The sequence below is a fragment of the Protopterus annectens genome, chromosome 10.part0 (assembly GCF_019279795.1).
Source record: "Protopterus annectens isolate FY-2018-M chromosome 10.part0, PAN1.0, whole genome shotgun sequence".
NCBI lineage: Eukaryota > Metazoa > Chordata > Ceratodontiformes > Protopteridae > Protopterus > Protopterus annectens.
The window spans coordinates 1,694,429,891-1,694,452,036 of NC_056744.1; the positions used below are offsets into that span (position 1 = coordinate 1,694,429,891).

At 39.3% G+C, this 22,146-nt stretch overlaps 1 protein-coding gene across 3 annotated transcripts in view; it reads left to right on the plus strand.

Annotated features, from left to right (window-relative positions):
• LOC122813914 (zinc-binding protein A33-like) overlaps positions 1 to 22,146 on the plus strand; it is a 425,931-nt gene that overhangs the window by 111,780 nt on the left and 292,005 nt on the right. For all 3 annotated transcript variants that reach the window (XM_044086458.1, XM_044086457.1, XM_044086456.1), the window contains exon 2: positions 2,739 to 2,834. In XM_044086458.1, coding sequence (XP_043942393.1) covers positions 2,739 to 2,834 — 96 coding nt within the window. The remainder of the gene's footprint in view (positions 1 to 2,738; positions 2,835 to 22,146) is intronic.

Genomic DNA, 22,146 nt, shown 5'->3' on the forward strand with positions numbered 1-22,146 from the left:
ATATATATATATATATATATATATATATATATATATATATATATATATATATATATATATATATAGTCTAGTACTTACCTATGAAACTATATATCTGCCCAAGGGCATTTATAAGCCTAGCCAGAATGTGTTGGCTTTCGCCACCCCCTTAGATTACTTCCCTGTGCCTCTGTCCAGCAGAGCCATTAGTTCCCTGCGCCACTGTCCAGCAGAGCCACTGCAGTGATCCCCAGAGTAAATTTTCTGTTTCCCATTCACCCGTCAAGGTTTCTCTTGAAGAGAGTTAGTGATGGGCTCTGCCTGATGTATACTGGAATCCTGTTCCAAAGCATGGGGAGTCTCTGGGACAGGAATCTATCTCTCCAACATGTCCTATTTATCGTTGTGGTGAGGTTTATATCTCTAGAGCGTGTGGCTCTCCGGGATTTCTTTTTTTTTTTTTTAGGTGGAGCATGTCCTTTAATTCTGGGTTGGACATGGCCTTGTATGTCAGGCATAGATCACCTCTTGAGTAAGCGGTATGCAACTGAGTACAGCCTATAGTTTCTTGAGTCGGGCTGCATAGGGCATCTTTTTGAGGCCAGTAATCCTCTTGGTGAGGTACTTTTGTGGTCTTTCCAGCTGTTGCAGGTGTCTTTTAAGGTACATCCCAAATGGGGCATTGTATTCTATGATGGATCTAATGAGTGATGAGTAGAGAGGCACAATAACCTCTTGTTCTAGATGAAAACCCTTTTGTGATTAGGTGGGCCACATAGAAGGATTTTCTAACCATTTTGGCAATATGATTATCAATGGAGAGAATACTATCTACTTGGGTCCCCAGATCCCTTATTGTATTTTCTGTATTTAGGGGACTACCACCTATGTGGTAGTTTGTGGGTACTTTATTTTTTCCAAAGGGGATGACTATGCACTTTTGGCATTTAGCTTGAGGCCATGATTTTGACACCAGGTATCCGTCTCATTGAGACCCTTCTGGAGGGTGTCGTATCAGCCAGAGAATTAATTATGGCCCCTAGTTTGCAGTTGTCTGCGAACTTGGTCAGCCATAGTCTTCCTCTGCTTGCCTATACCTCTGAGAAGGATATACCGAACAGGAGGGGTAGTAGGACTGAGCCCTGGGGGATGCCACTTGTAACTGGTTTAGAGTCTGACCTAGAGCCTGCAACTCTCTCCATGTGGGTTCTATCCATGAGCAAGGTGGCAACCCATCTCATAATGTAAAGGTTTTTGTTCAAGCTGGTGAGCTTGTCTATAATACTAGAATGGGGAAAGGTGTCCAAAGCCTTTGCGAGATCTAGATGGGCTGTGTGGACCTGCTTTCCCTCGTGTAATGCCTTGGTAACTCTCTCAAAGAAGTCCACCAGGTTTAAGAGGCATGATCTGCCCTTAACATAGCCAAACTGGGCTATATATATATATATATATATATATATATATATATATATATATATATATATATATATATAGCCCAGTTTGACTTTAAGGGCAGATCATGCCTCCTAAACCTGGTGGACTTCTTTGAGGCAGTTACCAAGGCATTAAATGAGGGAAAGCAGGTCCACAGCCCATCAATATATATATATATATATATATATATATATATATATATATATATATAGCCCAATGTGTGTGTGTATATGTATATATATATATATATATATATATATATATATATATATATATATATATATATATATATATATATATATATATATATATATAAAAAATGTAATAAAGGGACGGAAGCTTATCACTGGCTCCATCATCTTTTGTTCGTCTTGGGAAGTTTTGAAGTGTTTGTGTGTGTGTGTGTATATATATATATATATATATATATATATATATACACACACACACACACACACACACACACACACACACACACACACACACACACACATATACATATGTATATATGTGTGTGTGTGTGTGTGTGTGTGTATGTATATATATATATATGTATATATATATATATATATATATATATATATATATATATATATATATATATAAAATGTGTGTTTTTATATATAATACATATGTATATGTGTATGTGTGTGTGTGTGTGTGTATATATATATATATATATATATATATATGTATATATGTATATGTATATATATGTGTATGTGTGTGTATATATATATATATATATATATATATATATATATATAATTTATGTATATATGTGCAAGCCAGATGCCTTGAGCCCCCCATCAGTTACCTGATTCTGTTTGTGGCTAGATGGCACTGGAGGTGTTTTCCATAGTTTTACTTCTCAGTTTTTGTCCTTTCTTTGTTGTAGTTATATAATAAATATCACTTCCAGTTTCAGGGTTTATCCGTTTTCTGAACTTTGAACTTTAGATTATAGGATGTGCTCATTATGTGTTGTGTAATTTTGTAAAATAAATATCAGTTGCTCTTGACCATAACTTGTGGTTCTTAACATACACACCACTGTCTGTACATCTGTCCATTACACTCCGCTTTCCAAATAAAGTTTTTAATAGACAACTACAAAACCAAAAGAGACGGCACAAGTGCACAGTAAAATAGTAGTAATCCTGAAACATATTTTTTAAAATTGTGTGCTTGCCAAAGTGCTCTAGTTTTCAGGATTTAATAGAAAACCATGTATTTTGCTTCCCCACCCCCATATATAAAGGGATTATTATAGTTTGCTGCTCTTGTTTATTCACTTATTTATTTTAATTTGTTAAAATCTACAGGAAAAATTGAAAACATCATTGTCATCCCTGGAACTAAAAGTCAGAGATCTTAAAGATTTACAAACCAAGAATGAGACAGAATTCCAGGAGATACAAGTAAGTAAACTGACTACGGTTTGTTCTGAATGTTTTCAGTAGAAGTGATCTGCAACAAAACTGCAGGATGTAAGCATTATGCTTTGCAGGTCTGCATTGCATTACTTTAAAAATAGTTTCATGGCATACGCTATTAACTGTATGCAATTAGAGTATGTGAACTATCTGTTGGTTTTATTGCAGCATATTTTTATGATTTAGGGCAATGATGAAGAAATGATTGGTAGCTTGCTGTTGCCTGCCCGTACTGTGAGTTTGTGATGTATTCATTGCAGAATATCATTCCCGAGAGGAAAAACTGGTCAAACAGCTTCTGTGTTATCTGTTTGTCTCTGTGTGTGGCTTTGGAACGGTCTTTTATCTTGCTGGTGTAAAAATATTACATTTGAGTGAATTTCTGCATATCTTGCTAGAATTCCATTTGTGCCTGCTGGAGAGTGTTTCTTAATCTGAATTACAGAGCTACACAAGTACATTTTTTACACTTTGTACTGCACTAGGTATATGTATTTGCTTATCAGTTCTGCACTGTTTTTTTAGTTATTTGCATAACAACACTGCACTGTTTTTATTTATTTGTTTGACTGAATTATTTACTTTTCTGTGTCTCCATTTATATATTTACTGATCTCTGGATGAATTTTTGTTTTTCTTACAGCCTCCCGCCTAACTGCTCTTTTCGTATAGTTTGGGGCTTTTGCTGTGTTCCACCCATACTGTAAATTTGATAAGGGATGCTCCTCCTAGTCCCATCTCATTAGCTCATTCTACGTAATTCATTGATTATTTCGGAAGGTGAAACCCCTTAGTTCCTAAACCTTGAATTTTCTTCCGTTTCTCCTCTCTCCCGTTCCAGTTTACTAACTAAAAATAACAAAAACAAAAAAGCACTTTATTCAGCTTCTTTTATTGTATTTGTGTTTCCTCCACCTCCTGCTTAATTACTTCATCTTGCTTTTTCTGTAAGTTGCTGCAGCTTGTTTCTCTAAAGTGTTCAATTGCATCCTTTCTGTTGCATTTGTTACTATTTATTTATAGCCTGTTAGTTTTGGGTTAAGCACTTGGGCTTTAGGATTTCCCCTTAGCTTTCTTTATCCTTTTTCTCAGATTCTGACAAATATGGATGGAAAATTTCCTACAGTCTCTCCTGCCAGTCTGGTTTATATGGGCATCCTGAGACAGTAGCAACTGCCTTATGTACACAGACAGCCACCTTTTACTACCACTTAGGAACACAATTTTCTAGAGTTGCAATTACATTAGGAACCTAGAGTCTATGCTCTCTCCCTCACAAGCCTGTATATCTGGCACTGAGAAGGTTGTCAACACAATCACCATACCTCAAACAACACCCAAACCTACACAACACACCCACAAATGTGGATGTCCTCAACAAAAACATACCCAAACAAAGGAGACCTCCGAGGCAAAAACACACACTATCTCCACAGCCCTCCACACCACATACCATACATAGTTCACACACCTGTTTCCCACAACCAGTAAAGCTTAACCATAAACCCAACATGTTAGTCTTAGGAGACTCCATTGTGAGACACCCAGATGTGTCTATCACCAGGCTTTTTAAGGAGAAGGTCACAGTTAGCTGTCTGTCAGGGGCCAGAATCTGCCATATCACACACGTAGTCAAGTCTCTCAAAAACGGGTACTGTTATGACTCTGTCATAGTCCATGTTTGTGTGAATGATTTGAGACATACCAGTTGGACTATAAGAAGAGAAACATGATTGAACTCGCTGAATGTGTGTCCTAGGCAGGTATGTCCCTAGCCTTAAACAACATTCTATTGTCACCCAGAATGATGCCTCAATACAAACAGAAAATGATTGACTTTAACAATTGGCTTAGTTTCTGGTGTCTTTACAGAGGGATCCAATGCCTGACAGCCTGGCAAGATATGATTGACAGACCACGACGCTTTGCCAGAGATAGCCTGCATCTGTTTCACTTGGGCTTCACGCTTCTGGCAAAGGTATTTGCCTCCCCCATAGTGCTTTTTTTTAGATAAAGTGATGAGATTAAAACTACCAACATTAATTTGCTTTTTGTTTAAATTTTTAAAGGTCATGCTGCTAAATGCTAGGAGTCTAAACATGAAACTGCACTCATTGCAAGCATTCTTAACCCTGGAAAATGCTGACATCTGTGCAGTCACAGAAACCTGGTTCAAAGCTGCGGAGAGCACCTCAGCCATAACTGGTTACTCATCCTATTATACATTCAGACCCAAAACTGTGGGTAGTAAAGCCAAAGGGGGTGGAGTTTCAGTATTTATATTAAAGACATACACACCTCCCGGCTGGTCAAACAGTATGATGACGATACCACACCAAGAACTTTATTAGATAAAGCTTTCGGGTCTACACCCTTCATCAGTATGATACTGATGAAGGGTGTAGACCCGAAAGCTTTATCTAATAAAGTTCTTGGTGTGGTATCGTTGTCTTGCTGAATTTTGGCAGTAACACCATTTGTTGTTTCTAGCAAACAGTATGATGCACAGGAGACACTTCAGATGCAGTTAACCATTGACAAGACCCCTATACAAATCATAGCTATCTACCAGTCCCCAAGTCTGACTCAAGGTGCCCTATCTGCTTATCTAGACCTCTTCAAATTTATCAAGATTCAACCCTTTACCCTGATCCTTGGTGACTTTACCCAAACATAGAATGAAAGAAAGTCTTATGCTAGAACACAAATGCCCAAAGATTCCTCGATTTTGTCAATGCAGATGCCTTGAAACAGCTAATCAATACCCCCACAAAAGATGATAAAATCTTGGACTTGGTATTAACCAACATGAGTAACCACTGCAGCATCCCTGCAATATCATCCTCCCTTGTAAGATCCGACCATAAAGCGGTCATTTTCAAAGTCACCATCTCCCCAGACCGAGTGGCATATCCCAGGGTTCAGTCTTGGGGCCTCTCTTATTTGGTATATACTTTTTTGAGGTGCAGGCCAAAACCAGTGGGCTATGGCTGACCAAGTTTTCAGATGACTGCAAGCTGGGCCCTGTCATCAGTTCCCCTAGTAACATGGACATCCTCCAAGAGGGTCTCGCACAAACACATGACTGGTGCCAGGAACATGGCCTCAAGCTGAATACAAAAAACAATGCATCATCATCCCCTTTGGGGAGAGCGATGTCCCCACAGATCATCACATTAATAACAACGTCCTAAGCATGCAATCGGTCATGAGCTATTTGAGCACCCAGATTGATAGCAACCTGACTTTTGACCACCATGTTGCTTCCATTGTATTGAAAGCTTTCTATATGGCCCACGTTATAAGTAAGGGTATCTCATCCAGGGACAAGGAAGTCATAACATCCCTGTATCCTTCCCTTATAAGGCCCATTATTGGTAACATTAGTCTGTATGACCTACCACTAAGCCATGACTGCCATAAATGCCATGACTGAATAGCTTTCACCCATATATTATTGCGTACAACACCCCCATTTGGCATGTACTTCTCAAAGCACATGCAGCAGCTGGAGAGAACACAGAGGTTATTCACCAGGAGAATCCAGGGCCTCAAAAATCTTTTCCTCTACTCATCTTCATACAGACTCCTCAGAGGTGACCTCTGTCTGGCATATAAGGTGACCTCAGTCCCCACCTTGATGGGACTGCTGCATATCCGCAAGTCGGGGTCCAATCAAGCAACTCGCATGTGCAGTCTCAACATGGTCTGTGACATCAGTAGGACTTGTTGGCAGAACAGATTTGTGTCCCAGAGACTCCCTCATCTGTGGAATAGAGTCCTCTCCATGTCAAGAAGAATACTTTTTTACCCCTTAAGTGCAACCTGGATAACTGGATGGGAAATAGAAAATACATCCCTGGGATTCCAGGATTCCATCCGTGCCCTGCTGGACAGGGGCATCGGGTTCTGATTTGTATAAACATGGGTTAAACTCTTGGCTAGGCTTATAGGGGCCTCCGGGCCAATAGCCTAATAACTTCCTATGATCCTATGAGGCTATGGATTCATGTTGACTGACTGAATAGCTTTCACCCAAATATTATTGATTGAAAAGGAAAAAAAAAGCCAAAAAACACTTTTTCAGTGAACTTTATTTTTTGCAGGGGCACAAACCTATTTGCAACCTTGCCATGTTCATTAGTCCCCTACAAGGCCAGTGTTAGCATTTTGTGGGCTCCCCAGCCAATGCCACGTTCGGGTTCCCCCTAAGTACTTCTAGTCTAAGTATCACTGTGTCACTGCCCTCTTACCTAAGCAACCTTTTAGTTCAAAGTGCAAACTTTTAGGAGTAGACCACACAGACTTACCTGTAGCAACAATGCTCTTGCATTATGTACAAAGCTATGTTCGTCCATCTCACAAAGGGACATTTACAGTTATTGGCATTTAGTTGCAGCAATGATGCATTGCAACAATTCTATAGACAGGTCTGGACTTAGTGAAATGGTGGCCTAGGTCAGTTTTGCAGCCATCCCCCACATGAACACTCCAGTCCTCCCCCCTGTTTCCTCCCATCTTTGGCTCCTCACACCATGCACATTACTTTGTGTCTTCCTTTTCATACATTTTGCCTTATTCTTCAACTTTTTCAAACTATTATAACTTTCTATCTGTTCCTCATCCCAAACATCTCTAAGATTTGACTGTGATGAAAATTAAAGAAGTAATAACTATATAATCTCCAGCCTCCCCCCACACACACACCACCTACAGCTGCTTTCTGTACACACACATCTGAGCAAGGCTGGTGTTAGAATGGGTACAGTTGAGAGCAGGGGCCATCATCAGCTTTATCCAAACAGTGTCATATCACAGCCCTGTGAGAGCAGGGGCCATAATCAGCTTTATCCTAACAGTGTCATATCACAGCCCTGTTCAGATTAAACAGCATAATCAGAAAATTAAAATTTTTCTCCTTATTTTTCCCCAGTCAGTAACAGACAAGGATGATTAAGGGATACTCCTGTATCTATGTATGTAGTCTGGGGAGACTCCTAAAAGATCAGAGTCTGAAGGTTGTGCAATACACTTTATGCCTAACTTTTGAAATACAATTACTTATCTCATTAAAAGAAACAGAGTGTGATGATTATTAATAATGTGATAGATTTTTATAGTATTAGAAAGCATTTTGCACTGCATATTGCATTGATTTGAATGCAGTTCTGTACATATGGGTTTATCAGTAAGCAGAGCATTTTGTATTTGCAGTATGATGGCGTTAACACACTGTTTCTTTTAATGAGCCCAATTAGTTTTAACTGGTCTAGGGATGTAATTGGATGGTAATTATTTTAAAAGGAGAGTTGTTTGTTTAAAGCAGTTATGTCTGAAGTGTAGTAGCACTACGTGAAAGTGCTTACACAGTTTTTAACTTCATATTTGGTTTCTAATAAAAGTTTTTGTGATTTTATGCCATGCTGGTCCTCTGCCTGTTTGAATTCATTGATACATTTATTTGAAGTGGGAATTGGACTTTATCTGGTGCAGTGGTTTTGATTTTGCTGTTTGCTGCTGTTGATTCTTCTGCCCAGAAGCATGACCAAGGGACTTGACATTAAACTGGATTTTAATCCTGTTTGTGGAGACTCTGTAAAGGACAAGGGTCTAGTTAATGAACTGGTTCGAACACAAGGTAATCCATTATTATTATTTGAGTTAAAAGACATGAATGAAGGTGATGGATTTGATCATTTTGATATACGTGAATATCTTAGACTGTGTAGAGAACTAGTGGAAGCCTTTGTTAAACATTAGTGGCAATGGCAGAGGAAATATATTGAGGCTTGTCTGCATTTTAGTTGAGTAGCCTCTGAAAGACATGCATGAATGGACATGCCTTCACTGAAGGTTGGGCGTCGGGCTGGCAACTCGGCACCATAAAAATATACTGCCAATCATTAGTAGACCGGAGTTCCGCTGTGGTGACCCCTAACCAGGAAAAGCCAAAAAGACACAACAGCAACAACAACCATGTGGGTTACATATTATCAAAATGCCTGCATATGGCCAGAATTATCCTGACTTGTTATCTAAGTGGCAGAAGTTAAATCTAGATACAAGTTTTGGTTATGTACAACTTTTGATTCAACATTCACTTCAGCTTGAAGAAAGTATGGTGACAGAATTGAATGGGATTAGAAATAAATTATTTGGAGCAATTATCAGACTATGGCTGAGAAAGCTGTTGATGACATTATTTCATTCGTCACCTCATTTGAGTGTAAATTACAACAGCAAAAATGGTCGAAGCTAGAAAGAGATTTAAGAGATTTTAAATTTAGTAATGTTTCTTCATGGCCTAGAGACAAGGAACATAAGCAGGTGAAGTCCATGGATAAAATACAAAACTCACCTGATGAACAAGTGAATGATGATATGAGGGTGATAGCTCCTGGTACCTCCTTGGATTCTTTTGTGAATATTTCCACTGTGCCTAATACTTCTACTGCAGGCCTAGATAATGCTGCATCCTTCTCTCTATCACAGTCATTTCACAGTGAGACCTAAACCAGTTCTCATACTATATATAGTGACAAGCAGTTGTCTTTAAACTTGCCTCTTCCCATAAGAGACAGGAGAGAGGCAGAGGTCTCCCAGTCAGGGAAGGAAATGATGGAAACATTCCAGTGGACAGTCACTCCATCAGTCAAGAATTTTTGGAAACAAATGAAGGAGAACTAATATATATTTTTTCTGATGTTATCTTGAGTGATGAACAGTTAAGTTTTAAGTAAAGGACTGACTTTTATTCCTATAGCTACTAGTAATTTTAGTGATGTTATGACGGATCTGAAACTATTCTATCGTAGTATGTTGAATGTTTTATTCTCCAGTTCTGATGTACAGCATCCTTCTTTGAAGAAACTGAGTGTGTTTTGCCATGAATTTCATCTCCATGTAGAAGCCTTCTCACATACTTGTGAGCATGAATTATTTGAATTCTGTAATATATCTATTAAGAAATGTTTTTATAATTTTGCATCAAATAACTTTTGAGCTCTGCAGGAGCTACAAAAAGATGTGCATATTATAATTTGTCCTTCTGATAAGGGTGGTGCCACTGAAATGGCAAGATTATGTGAACAAAATGCTTGAAATGTCTGATGTTACTACATATAAGTGGTTTACTATTGTTTGTGCGAACGATATTCTGTCGGCAGCATTGCTGCTGAAAATCAGAATGTCGAGCACAAAACAAAAGTGGATGAGATAGTAGAATTACACTATACGGATGCACTACTGCATTCTCATAAGTTTAATTCGACTATCTGCACGGAGATCGCGATACAGTGGGGATTAGAAATCCATCCATATCCTCACTGTAGTGCGATCTCGGAGTTAGAATATATAAGTAGGGGTGTGGGGGGCTTGCCCTCCTGCCAAAATGGGATATGTCGTATAGGAGCTTGATTTACATCAGCTCCTATATGGCTATCACGTGCTGATTTCGGTAACCATGTCGACTCAAATGTGTCGAGCATTTGGTCGGCATTGTGACTGTTCATTTTGTTTTATTTCAGTTTTACTTTTCATTGATTCAAATGGGAAATGTGCTGTTCCAACAAACGATAGTAAACCCATATAAGCTTATTAGTTTAATAAATATACAATGGGCAGCCACAGTGGTGCATCGGTTAGCATTGTCACCTTACAGCAAGAGGTTCTGTTGTTTGATCCTCGTCTGGGGTGCCTTCTGTGCGGAGTCTGCATGTCCTGCCTGTGGTCGCATGGGTTTCCTCCGGGTGCTGCGGTTTCTTCCCACATCACAAAGACATGCTGTAGGTGGATTGGGCACTATAAATTGGCCCTAGGTGTGAGTGAGTGTGTGCATGTGTGTGCCTTCTGTGGAAGGTTGGGTGCTGGGTTGCCAACTCGACACTGTAAAACTCTACTACCAATCATGAGCGGACAGGTGATCTGCTGTGGCGACCCCTAACTGGGAAAAGCCAAAAGAAGAAGTTTAATAGATATACAAAAGTTGATAAGCAATGTTCATTGTGAATTATTTGATAGTGTCTCTTACAGGTATATTAGTAAAGACTTGTATGATTTTTGTATGGTGGAAAAACCTGTAATACCTTTGATTAAAGGCTTCCTATGATCCACAAATCTTTGATAGATCCACCATATAGGCCCATTGTAGTGGGACAAGGATGACTCAATGAGCCTATATCAATTTACTTGCACCCCCTTACTTTTGAAGTCACCCACTATTTTGAGGGACATGCAACATTTTTTAGTAAACCTTTCTGAGGTTTTGGAAATGGTTCCATTTGTGTGAGTTAGGTCTTTTAGTTACATTGGATGTTTGTTCGTTATTCACTTGTATCCGTAATGATGTTGTGGTACAATACATGAGAGAGTTCTTGAAGTAATAATGAACAATATGTTTACTTTTGATGCTAAATACTACATACAACTTTTTAGGGTTGTCATGGGTACATGGATACCCCATGTGTCAACTCATATGCCAACATTGTTATGGCAAATTGAGAGAATACAGGGCTAATGGCACATTGGGAGAATTCAGTGTTAATAGCTAACAACCGGTATAGTTGACATCTATTATATTATAGAAGGTTTGTGGATGATATATTTTGTATATGGTGAGGTTCTATGGAAGAACTAAACATTTTTATTGAATATCTGAATGGTAGTACTTCATTTCTAAAATTGACATCCCATGAGTTTTTAGATGTGAAACTAACTAACCTCTATAGATACTCTGATATTTAGAAATAATTGTAAAAAGAATAGCTTCTTAATGAGGTCTAGTATGCATCCGAATTATGTTTTTAAAAATATTTTGAATGGACAGGCTTTACATCTGTCTAGGCTTACTAGTAATGATGTTATTTTGACTGAACAGATGAAGTTATTGAAGGAAGAATTTATAAGTGGAGGATATACTGAACTTGAGTGTGACACACAGTTCCAAGTAATACATCTGGAGAAAAAGGGGAGAGGTAAACCTTACTTCTCCAAGGGGAACAGGATAGATCCTGATAAATGGAACACCTCATAACAGAGATTGTAGATTGTCTTCCCTTTACCTCAGATAATAAAGATATCATGGAGGTTATACGCAAGAACTGGCATATATTGGCAGCAAATTTGAAATCTTTGAAAAGATGTTTGTTATAGAACAGGTTACTTAAATGATCAGAGAATATCTGATAAGAGAAAGGACTTTTAGTTGTAGACATGGCAGTTTTTGTAAGTATGTTGCCAATAGGAACATCTTTCTACATCCTACGACAGGTAGGAGATACAAGTTTTGACACTATGCGGATTGTTCTACAACAAATGTCTACTTGGCACAGTATAATCAGCATCTTCAATTTTATGTATGCATGACCACCAGAGCCCTCAAGAGATGGAATCAGAGAACACATTTATTACAGCAGTATTGGGGATACCAGGAGTGCTTTAGCCAAGTACATTATACATAAGGGTAATGCACATATTTTTTTATTTCTCACTCTTCAGGTTGTACCCTCTACAGTCTCAAACAGAACTAATGCTGCATATAGAATAAAAATGTGTTAATCCTTTTCTGCTTATAATAAGCACTACACACATATGTTAATACATATTTTTCTAACATTTCCTCCCTGTTAATACTTTTTATTCTATTTTCAAAAGCATAAACAGTTTGCTTCTTCTCCTAACCTCTTCCTCTGAGGATTTGCAGCTAAGAGAGTCATTCAGTTTTAACTTATGAAAGTGTTTCATTTTTTCAACAGTTCTTCAATTTCAGTACTTTGATACAAAGTCTCAGAAACTGACATGTCTATAAAATTTTTGATTAATCTTTTCATGCAGGGAATACCACAGCAAATACATGCTCCTAACAGGAGTAATCCCACACAAATGGCAATCAGTATGTTCATTAGGATGGAACCCCACCCCCCCCAAACAATTTCTGGAAAAAGTCCGTCAGTGGGTTCGGGCCTGGCCTGGTCATGTCTGACACTTGCTGAATCACCTCCAAATGATCATTAATCTCGTGCTGGTTGTCAGGAATGTATGAACAGCACTCATCTTTGACGTACCACCTCTCGCCGCCAGGGGGAAGTCGAGAGCCGTGCGCTTTTGAAGTACCACAGTTCTCATTGCATTCAGTTCATCAGTCATTAATTCGAGAGCGGAAAAAGTTGCATTGCTCATGACCTCGAGAAGTTTGGTTAGTTTTCTCAGTTCCCAAATTGATTTAACTGCGCCATATTCAGGGGCTATGCCAGCCCAGGATATAATAGTATCACTCAAGTCCATGTGTGTTAGTTTACTCTGGTCTTTCACAGAGTTATGGTTTCTCCAGCCTGCTTCTATCTGTCCCATCGGTTTCTTGATTGGATTTTCAGGGTTTTTTGCGACGTCTCTGACATTTCAAATTTGCCCATGAGGCAAAACTTCAGTGTGTCATATGGCCGGGACCAGGTAACCCAAAAAACAACTGCCGGACCAATTCTCAGGCAACCATTTGTATGCCTTTTTCCCACACACAAAATAACAGTTTTCTACTTTAGTATTGATATACACTTTCCCTGCATGAAACATTTTCTTATCTATAAGAGAACAGGATTATGTTGTATTTCACTAACAGTTTTATGCAAGGACTCAAAGTATAAGTCATAATCTGCATCACAAATTGTTCCTGCATCATTGGCTTTAATATAACATTTGTAAGAAACAGTCACATTACTTTTGCTCCAACCCACCTGAATAGTATCGTTTTTATAAAAACACACAGTTCCTGTTTGTGTAACAGGTAGGAACAATGCAATTTTGTCTCTCGATTTAACATTTGTATTGATTCTGATGAAGACTTCTGTCGAAAACGTACTGTGTTAGTAGCGTTCGTAGCGTTCTAATAAACTAAACCAATTTTTGGAGTTTCCAGCTGTGTTGCGGGCTTCCCTTGTGGTTGTTTGGGCATTTTTTTTTTTTTTTTGTTTATCAGTGACTTTTTATTGCCTTCATCCTTTTTTGCTATTAACATTTGTAGTCTCAAAAATCAAGTTTTCCCAAGTCTCATTGACCCCTAGGGTACAGCAGCCATTAATAATCCCCCGTATGCTGTTGGTATAGCTGTGCAAATCCAACAATTCGAAATATTAAAAGTCTCAGCATACACATATTTGATTGCTTGGTAAGTGTTAAAGATCGGATGCCAGTCTATGAGTGTTGGATCACGTTTGTTCAGTCTAGCTGGTGTGGCTGAAGAAAGGAAAGGCCACAGCAAGAGCCACAGCAAAAAGAACATTGTCACTAATACAGTTATCAAGATGATTATGCAACACTGTTGAAGTTGCTCAGCATTTCTATTAACTCTGGGTCTTGTCATTCTACTGCTGCTGTGTGTCAGCAAGATTTTTATCAAGTTCAAAGTTTTTAACTAATTTACAGTGTGTCAAATGAATCCAAGATGAACGTTCTGCAATCTTGACTGCTGTGGGCGTGCTCAGCAGTACTTGATACAGACCTTCCCACTTTGGCGTTGTCCAATTCTTTTTCTTGATCGTCTTCACCCAGACCCACGTGCCTGGGGTTACTGCCACTTCAGATGGTTTGGTTTGGTCTTTATCTGAAACAGAATTAAACTGTAAAAGATGTTTGTTATTCAGCATACTCCTCATGTACTCTGCAAGTGTCCAATCTGCCTCCTGGTCTGCAGGCATGAGAGGTTTCCACTGAGGTATATAATAAGCTCTCCCAAAAATCTTTTCAAAAGGTGTCAATCCTTTTGCATTCGGAACAGTTCTCATGCTCAACAGTGCCAGGGGTAGACAGTACACCCAATTTTTCTGCGTATCAGTCATAAGTTTCTTAAGCTTATTCTTTAAAACTCCATTGTGCCTCTCTACCAACCCTGCAGATTGCGGGTGATACGCACAGTGATGTTTTAAAGAAATCCCAAAATACTGGCTCAACTGTTGTATAGTTTGGTTAACGAAATGTGTACCATTGTCATTGTAGATCCTTTCCGGTATGCCAAATCTAGGAATAATTTCTTTAACTAGGGTCTTTGCAACAGTGGCTGCATCCAGTTTACTGGTCAGAAAGGCCTCCACCCATTTGGAAAACATATCCACAATGACAAGGCAGTACTTTTTATTTTCACATTTGCTAAATTCTATGAAATCCATACAGATAGTATGAAACGGATATGGTGGTGTAGGGAAACTCCCTTGCTTTGGCTTTAACGCCCCTTGTGCATGATGTTTATTACAAGTGTGGCATGACAGGCAAATTGTTTTAGTGTAGTTTGTAAATCCATACGTAGTGAATACCCGGTTTACTAACTGTACCATCCCCCCTGTTGAGACATGGCACTGCCCATGGCTCAACAAAGCTGCATATCTAAATAAATTAGATGGTAATATTGGTTTTCCCTCTTTGGAGATGTACAGCCCTTCTTTGAGAATTGCTCCTCGTCTTTCCCACTTTTGTTTTTCAGCTCGTGTAGTAAGTGTCTGCATTGTTTTTAACATTTCTAAGTCTAAAATCTCAGAAGGTTGTAATTCTTTGTTCAAAAGAAATCCTTCTGAGGCTGCTTGCTTTGCAGCTGTGTCAGCTCTTGCATTGCCTTTTGAAATCCTATCTTGTTGTTTTGTGTGAGCTATGCATTTACAAACAGCTACTCTCTGAGGTAACTGAATAGATTCTAACAAATCTAAAATAAACTGTGCATGATTAATCGGTTTGCCAGTAGATGTCACCATTCCTCGATTTTTCCACTGTTGTGCAAAAACATGTACAGTAGAAAAAGCATACTGGCTATCTGTAAAAATTCTTACGCTCTTACCCTTTGCTAGGGTACATGCCCGTGTTAAGGCAATCAACTCTGCTGCTTGTGCAGACAAGCTATGTGGTAAAGGTTTTGCTTCTACAATCTCAGTATCAGAAACTACTGCATAACCTGTTAGGTTCTGTCCTGTAGGACTCTTTCTGCATGAGCCGTCCACGTAATATGTCACCTTGGCATCATCCAAGGGAACATCCGGAAGATCTTTTCTAGGCAGTGTCTTTTGCTCAATTACCTGCAGGCAGCTATGGGGTGTTCCATCCGCAGGAGTTGGGAGCAAGGTAGATCGATTTAAAGTTGTACATCATTGAATTGTCATATGAGGTTGGCTCAGCAATATAGTCATACAAGAAAGATGCCTAGCAGGGGAAAGATATGCTACCTTTTCTTGCAGTAAAATGATTGCGACTGCATAAGGCACTCTCAATGTGAGAGGGTGGAATAACACTACTGAGGCCGAAGCCTGCACTGCCATTGCAGCTGCAACTACTGCTTGTATACAGTGGGGTAGAGATTGCACCACTGGGTCCAGTTGTGATGAATAATAAGCAATGGGGTGTTGCTTGTCCCCATGCTGTTGGGTCAACACTGATGTCATATAACCTTGCTTGCAATCTACAGTTTGGAAAAAACGTTCGTGATCGTTCCGTAATCATAAAACTAATGATGATGCCATCAATTGTTTCAGTTTGCAGAAAGCTAATTCTGCTTCTGGTGTTCATTGTATTAAATCTTGTGCTGCCATGGGCTTCTTAAAATTCAGGTTGGTTAAAGGTGCAGATTCCAAAGCATAGTTTGGGATCCAGCTCCGACAAACATTAGTTGTACCCAGGAAGGACATCATTTCCTTCTTGGTTGTAGGTTTTGGTGCTTGTAAGATTGCTATTTTTCTGTCCTCGTCTAATGTCCAGGCATCTTTGGATATTACATATTCAAGGTATTTAACTTGTTTTCTCCAAAGCTGCAATTTATTTTTGCTTACTTTGTGTCCTTCAGCGGCTAAAAATTTCAATAATGCTACAGTATCTTCCTTACAATCTTGCTGGGTGGGGGCGGCCAGCAGGATATCATCAACATAAAGTAAAATTTGACTACCTTTCAGTGGGGTAAATTCCACCAAATTACTTGCCATCTCTTGCGAGAATATTGTTGGGCTTTCACAATATTCCTGTGGTAGTTGCGTATATGTATACCGCTTCCCCTGAAATGTAAATGCAAACCAATACTGGCTGTCAGGGTGTATCTGTATTGAAAAGAACGCATTGCTGATATCTACCACAGAAAAATACTTCTGTTGAGGTTTTAAATCATTCAACAGGGTGTGTGGATCTGGCACCATAGGTGCTCTTGGTATTACTGCGTCATTTACAGCTTGTAAATCCTGGACCATACGCCATTCTCCGTTTGCTTTCTTAACTGGGAATAAGGGTGTGTTACATGGTGAATCAGGAGATTCCACCAGTATTCCCTCCTTAAGTAAAGCTGCTATGATAGGTTTAATACCTGCCTCTGCATCTTTTCTTAAGGGGTACTGTCTTTTTTGTGGTCTAAATGCTGACTTTGGCGTGATAGTAACTGGTCCTGCTGAGCGAATAAGTCCTACGTCTGATTTTCCTGTTGACCAGAGGGTTTCTAGTATGTCCAATAAAGCTTTTTCTTCCTCTTCTAATAAGAGGGTTTCTCAGCTGTCCTCACTGGACTACAAGTGTACAGCTGGATGTGTTTGTGTTATCCAGTTCAATTTTTGTCTTTGTACTCCCTGTTCTAATAATTCTGATTCTGTCTGCTTTTCCCATTTCGTAACTTTTTCTCCTAGGTTTACCCATTTCAAATCTTTCTCTTTAGTTAAACTAACATGTGGTAATTGATTTGATTTATAAAGTGCAAAGAACTCCTGGGGTAATGAACAGCTAACTACACTGTTCCCTTTCATGTCCCAGTACAGATTACACAATACCAATCTGTTTGCATGATTTTTAAACAATTCTTGTTCATATTCTTTGTCAGGTCCTGGTGTATTACAATAATACAGAGTACAGTGCAACAGGTGTTGTATATCAATGCAAAGGGAGGGAACTTACTGATAGCTACATTCATTAAATCTTCAGTAATTGCTCCAGGGCTGGTCGTAACCAAGTCCTGGCTGTACCAATAAAATGTCGCACCTTCTGTTTGCATTGCAAAAGTATTAGTTTGTCGCTGTGCTTCCATACCCTGCATGGTTGGAACTACTGCTATGCCAAATAGTTGCATAAGATCTCTGCCCAAAAGGTTCACTGGGCATTTTGCAGAAACAACAATTTTGCTTTTCTGGGCCAGTCCTGAAACAGGATCTGTTATTGTAATGTTATGGGAGACAGGCTCCCGATACAGCTGTCCATTAGCTGCTTTCACTAGTATAAAATCATGTGATTCTGAATTTTCTGGTAGTTTGGAGGGGTGTACCAGGGTTCGTGATGCCCCTGAATCGCACAAAAATTTGACTTCCCTCCCTACTGCCAGGAGTGTAACTTCTGGTTTTCTGTCAGCCAAATAGAGCTCTAAGCTCAATAAGGCTAGGTGTAATATTTCATTTTCTTCACTATCGGTAGCTTCCTGTACTTCCTCTATTTCTTTTATCACATTCTCTGCTCCTTCCATCACATTCTCATTTGTCCCTTTTCTATTATTCCTATCTAGTGATTCCTGACTTTCATATAGTCAGTCCTCACCTTGATCGTTTTTATCCTCCATTGCTGACTTCTTATTTTTCTTGCAATCCTTTGCCAAGTGTCCCTTTTTCCCACATTTGCAGCACTCACCTCTCTTTTTTTCTCCCCTCAAAGTCCTCTGATCATTGATCAGATTGTTTGTTTCCCTGCGCATTCTTTTTGCCCTTCTTTTTTCCAGACTGTACTAAATAAACTTCTCCATCCTCCACAGCAAATACTTGGGCTTTCTTTTTCTTTTTGTTGTTAAAATGCCTTTCGGCATGTCTAGCATATTCAAGCAGTGATTGTAGTCTGCTTGTACGAAGGTTTACCATATGTTTTGTAATAAAACTGCTTATGGGTGCAATATAGCCTTTTAAAAATGCATTCTTTAACTGCTGCTCATATGGGGAATCTTGTGTCTGGTCTTCAGGAACCTGCATTCCACAATGGTTGTTAAAACATTCTAACAATCTGGCATAATATCTATCAACAGTTTCACCTTCTTGTTGGATGCATTGATTAATGCAAGTCCAGTCTGCCCTAGGCTTCCATTTTTCAGAGATTTGGTCTGTTAGACCTTTCACTCTGCTGTCTAGTTCTGCGCTGCTATGTGGGAGGGGCTTAAGTGCAGCATCACGGGGATTCCAGTTGCCACTGATCATGTGCCAATCTGGACCTACTATTTGTCTGACTACTTTTTCTACTTCCTCTCTGTTTAAATGATAACTTAACCTCATGCCTTGTAAGTCTTCTAAGAACTTTCTAAAATTAACTTTTGGATGGGGAATTCCATCTGTGGCTTTCCGGATATCTTCCGGTATCCACGGTCTGTATACTAGGAGAATTGGGTCCTGCCCTTCTTGTCCTGCCTGAGGATTTGGTACTTCTATGAGTGGGCATATCTCTTCTTCACTCATAGCTCGTGAATTTCCATTTATTTGATATAATTCAATATCCCCTCTCAAATTACGTGTTTGAGACCTAGTCTCGACAGGATCTCTGACAAACGGTTTTGGTTTCGTAGAAATAGCTGGGTATTGTGGAGGTGGGCCAGCTTGTTCATTTGCTTCATACTCTGGTAAGGGAACCGGAGGGGGCGGAGGGGCTGATACCATAACTAAGTTATTATCCTCTTTATCTAAAAACATTGCTTTTGAATTTTTATTCTTTTGTTCCCTTCGGTTCACTTCCACAATCCACCTGTGTGCCTGAGGAATTCCCAATTTGCGCTGTTTTTTAACCCGACCTTTGGAATCGGTTTTTAGCTGTCTAATAATTTTTATAAGCGAGGATTTTTCTAGTTTCCCATCAAATTCATATTTATTAACCCATTTTGTATAGTATTTAACATTATCGGCACGTTGTGATTGCATATATTTTGCGTCTTCGGTTAACGGTGGGTTTCGGGGTCTTTTTGTTTTTGTGCACATATTACCCATTTTGTTCTAACCTTTAAATGTTACGTAACCCTTCTTATTTTTTAATGTGGTACTACGAGTGTTTATAGTCGCTTCAGACTACCTGCCTACTTATTCTGCTTCCCTGATCTATGACAAGATAGCAATCTTTCTGTCCCTGAATTTTAACAAATTCTCAACAGAACAAATACAGTCAAGTCCCTGATCTAAAACAGAAAAAAGTAGATTTCACCCTACCTGAGCCTCAGTGATTGGTCACTCACTGTTCGAACGAAACCCGCCTTCAGTCGTAGATCAGAAAAGTGGCTGGCCTCTTTTGCACGACAATTCAGTCGGAGGTCTTTCAAGCAAGAAGAACCAATGTGGTATCTTCCCTGTGCAGTTTCATGCCACCTGGCCCATCTGATCCAAGGCTAAACGGAGGCTTCCGGCACCAAAGGACCAAAAAATGTCAAAGGAAATACTTCAAAGACCAGTCAGCATAAGGTTCAGTTCAGGTTTCTTTATTCATGCGCAAGGAGACAAAAAATACAGATACAGAGTTTGTCTAACTAAAATCAGGAAGTGTCATAACTATTATACCTTTCTTTCAAGACATTGCCCACTACGACTGACGTAGCAGATCACCAGTTCACAATATTGTTTCATTACAGTTGTTTTCTCACATTTTCAGCTGACTCTACATAGTTTAAAAAAGATTTTTCAGTAAACAGGATGGCCTTGACGACCACCGGTCAGTTATAACTTTCTTTCTATGTTATGTTACAAGTCAAGGTACTATGGCTAATTCAAGCACAATGCAAGTACAGATCTCTGAAGCAGTCCATTGTTTCTAGTATCTAACTTTCTTGCAGCTTGTGCACTTTTTCATCAGCACGAACAGAGCTTATTGTACATAATGAATGGATCTACAGAAAACAGTATTATTCTTTATTCAATTTCCTGACCTAGCAGATAATCACCTGCTTCTCAGTACATTTCCAAAGGCATAAACATGTATTTTGCTGTGCTAGCAAACTAGGTCAGAGTGCATCTTGTAGTGTCAGAAAGCACAATTTCAGAAAAGCATGTTTGCAGTCTCAAACAGAACTAATGCTGCATATAGAATAAAAACATGTTAATCCTTTTCTGCTTATAATAAGCACTACACACATATGTTAATACATATTTTTCTAACAACATGTTATTTCTAATCAGCATTGACAAAGTGTCTGTGAGTAGCACCTGTTATGATGGAAATGTTCAATTAATGGGTGCAATCTGATATGGGGTGGGTAAAAAATGAAGAAATAATAATATAATGTTTTGCCGCTTCAAATGATGTATGTGATAAGGTTTGTTATATGGTTGATCCTGACACTATCATATTGCATTACTTTGATTGTAATAATGCTGAACATTAATAAATATTTTCTATTATAGGATCATAGGAAGTTACTAGGCTATTGGCCTCAAGGCCCTTACAAGATTAACCAAGAATTTAGTCCATGTTCTAGCAAGTCAGCACCCAATGCCCCTGTTCAGTACAGGTGGAATCCCACGAGTGAATTATTTGTTCCCCATCCAGTTATCCAGGTTGTGCTTAAAAATGGATAGTGATGTACTCTGCTTGACATGGAGAAGGAGTCTATTCCACCAACGCAGGAGTCTCTGGGACACAAATCTGTCCCGCCAACAAGTCCTATTGATGTTACAGACCTGGTTGAAGTCGCGCATGTGAATTACTCGAGTGGAGCTTGATTTGCAGATATGCAGCAGTTTCATCAAGGTGCTGTCTGAGATTGCTTTGTGTGACAGACGGAGGTCACTTCTGAGGAGTCTGTGTGAGACTGAGTAGAGGGACAGAGGGACAAGGCTTTTAGCCTATCTGTGTTGGGTAGATGCTTGAGGACCTGGATTCTACTGGTGAGGAACCTCTGTGGTGTCTCCAGCTGCTGCATCTGCTTTGTGAGGTACATGCCAAAAGGGAAGTTGTACTCAATAATAGGTCTTATAAGGGAAGAATAAAGGGATGTTATAACCTTATTGTTGCTGGATGAGATACCCTTCCTATTGAAGTGGGCCATGTATAAAGTCTTCCATACAATGCAGGCAATATGATGGTCTAAAGTCCGGTTATCAAACTGGGTGCCCAAGTCCCTCACAACTGATTGCGTGCCTAGGACCTTGTTATCAATGTGGTAATTTGTGGGCAACATCACTCTCCCCAAAGACGATGATGCATTTTTTGGCATTCAGTTTGAGTCCATGTTTCTGGCACCAGTCATTTGTTTGGGTGAAGACCCTCTTGGAGGATGCCCACATCACTAGGGGAATTGGTGACAATGCCCAGCTTGCAGTCATCTACAAACTTGGTCAGCCATAGCCCACTT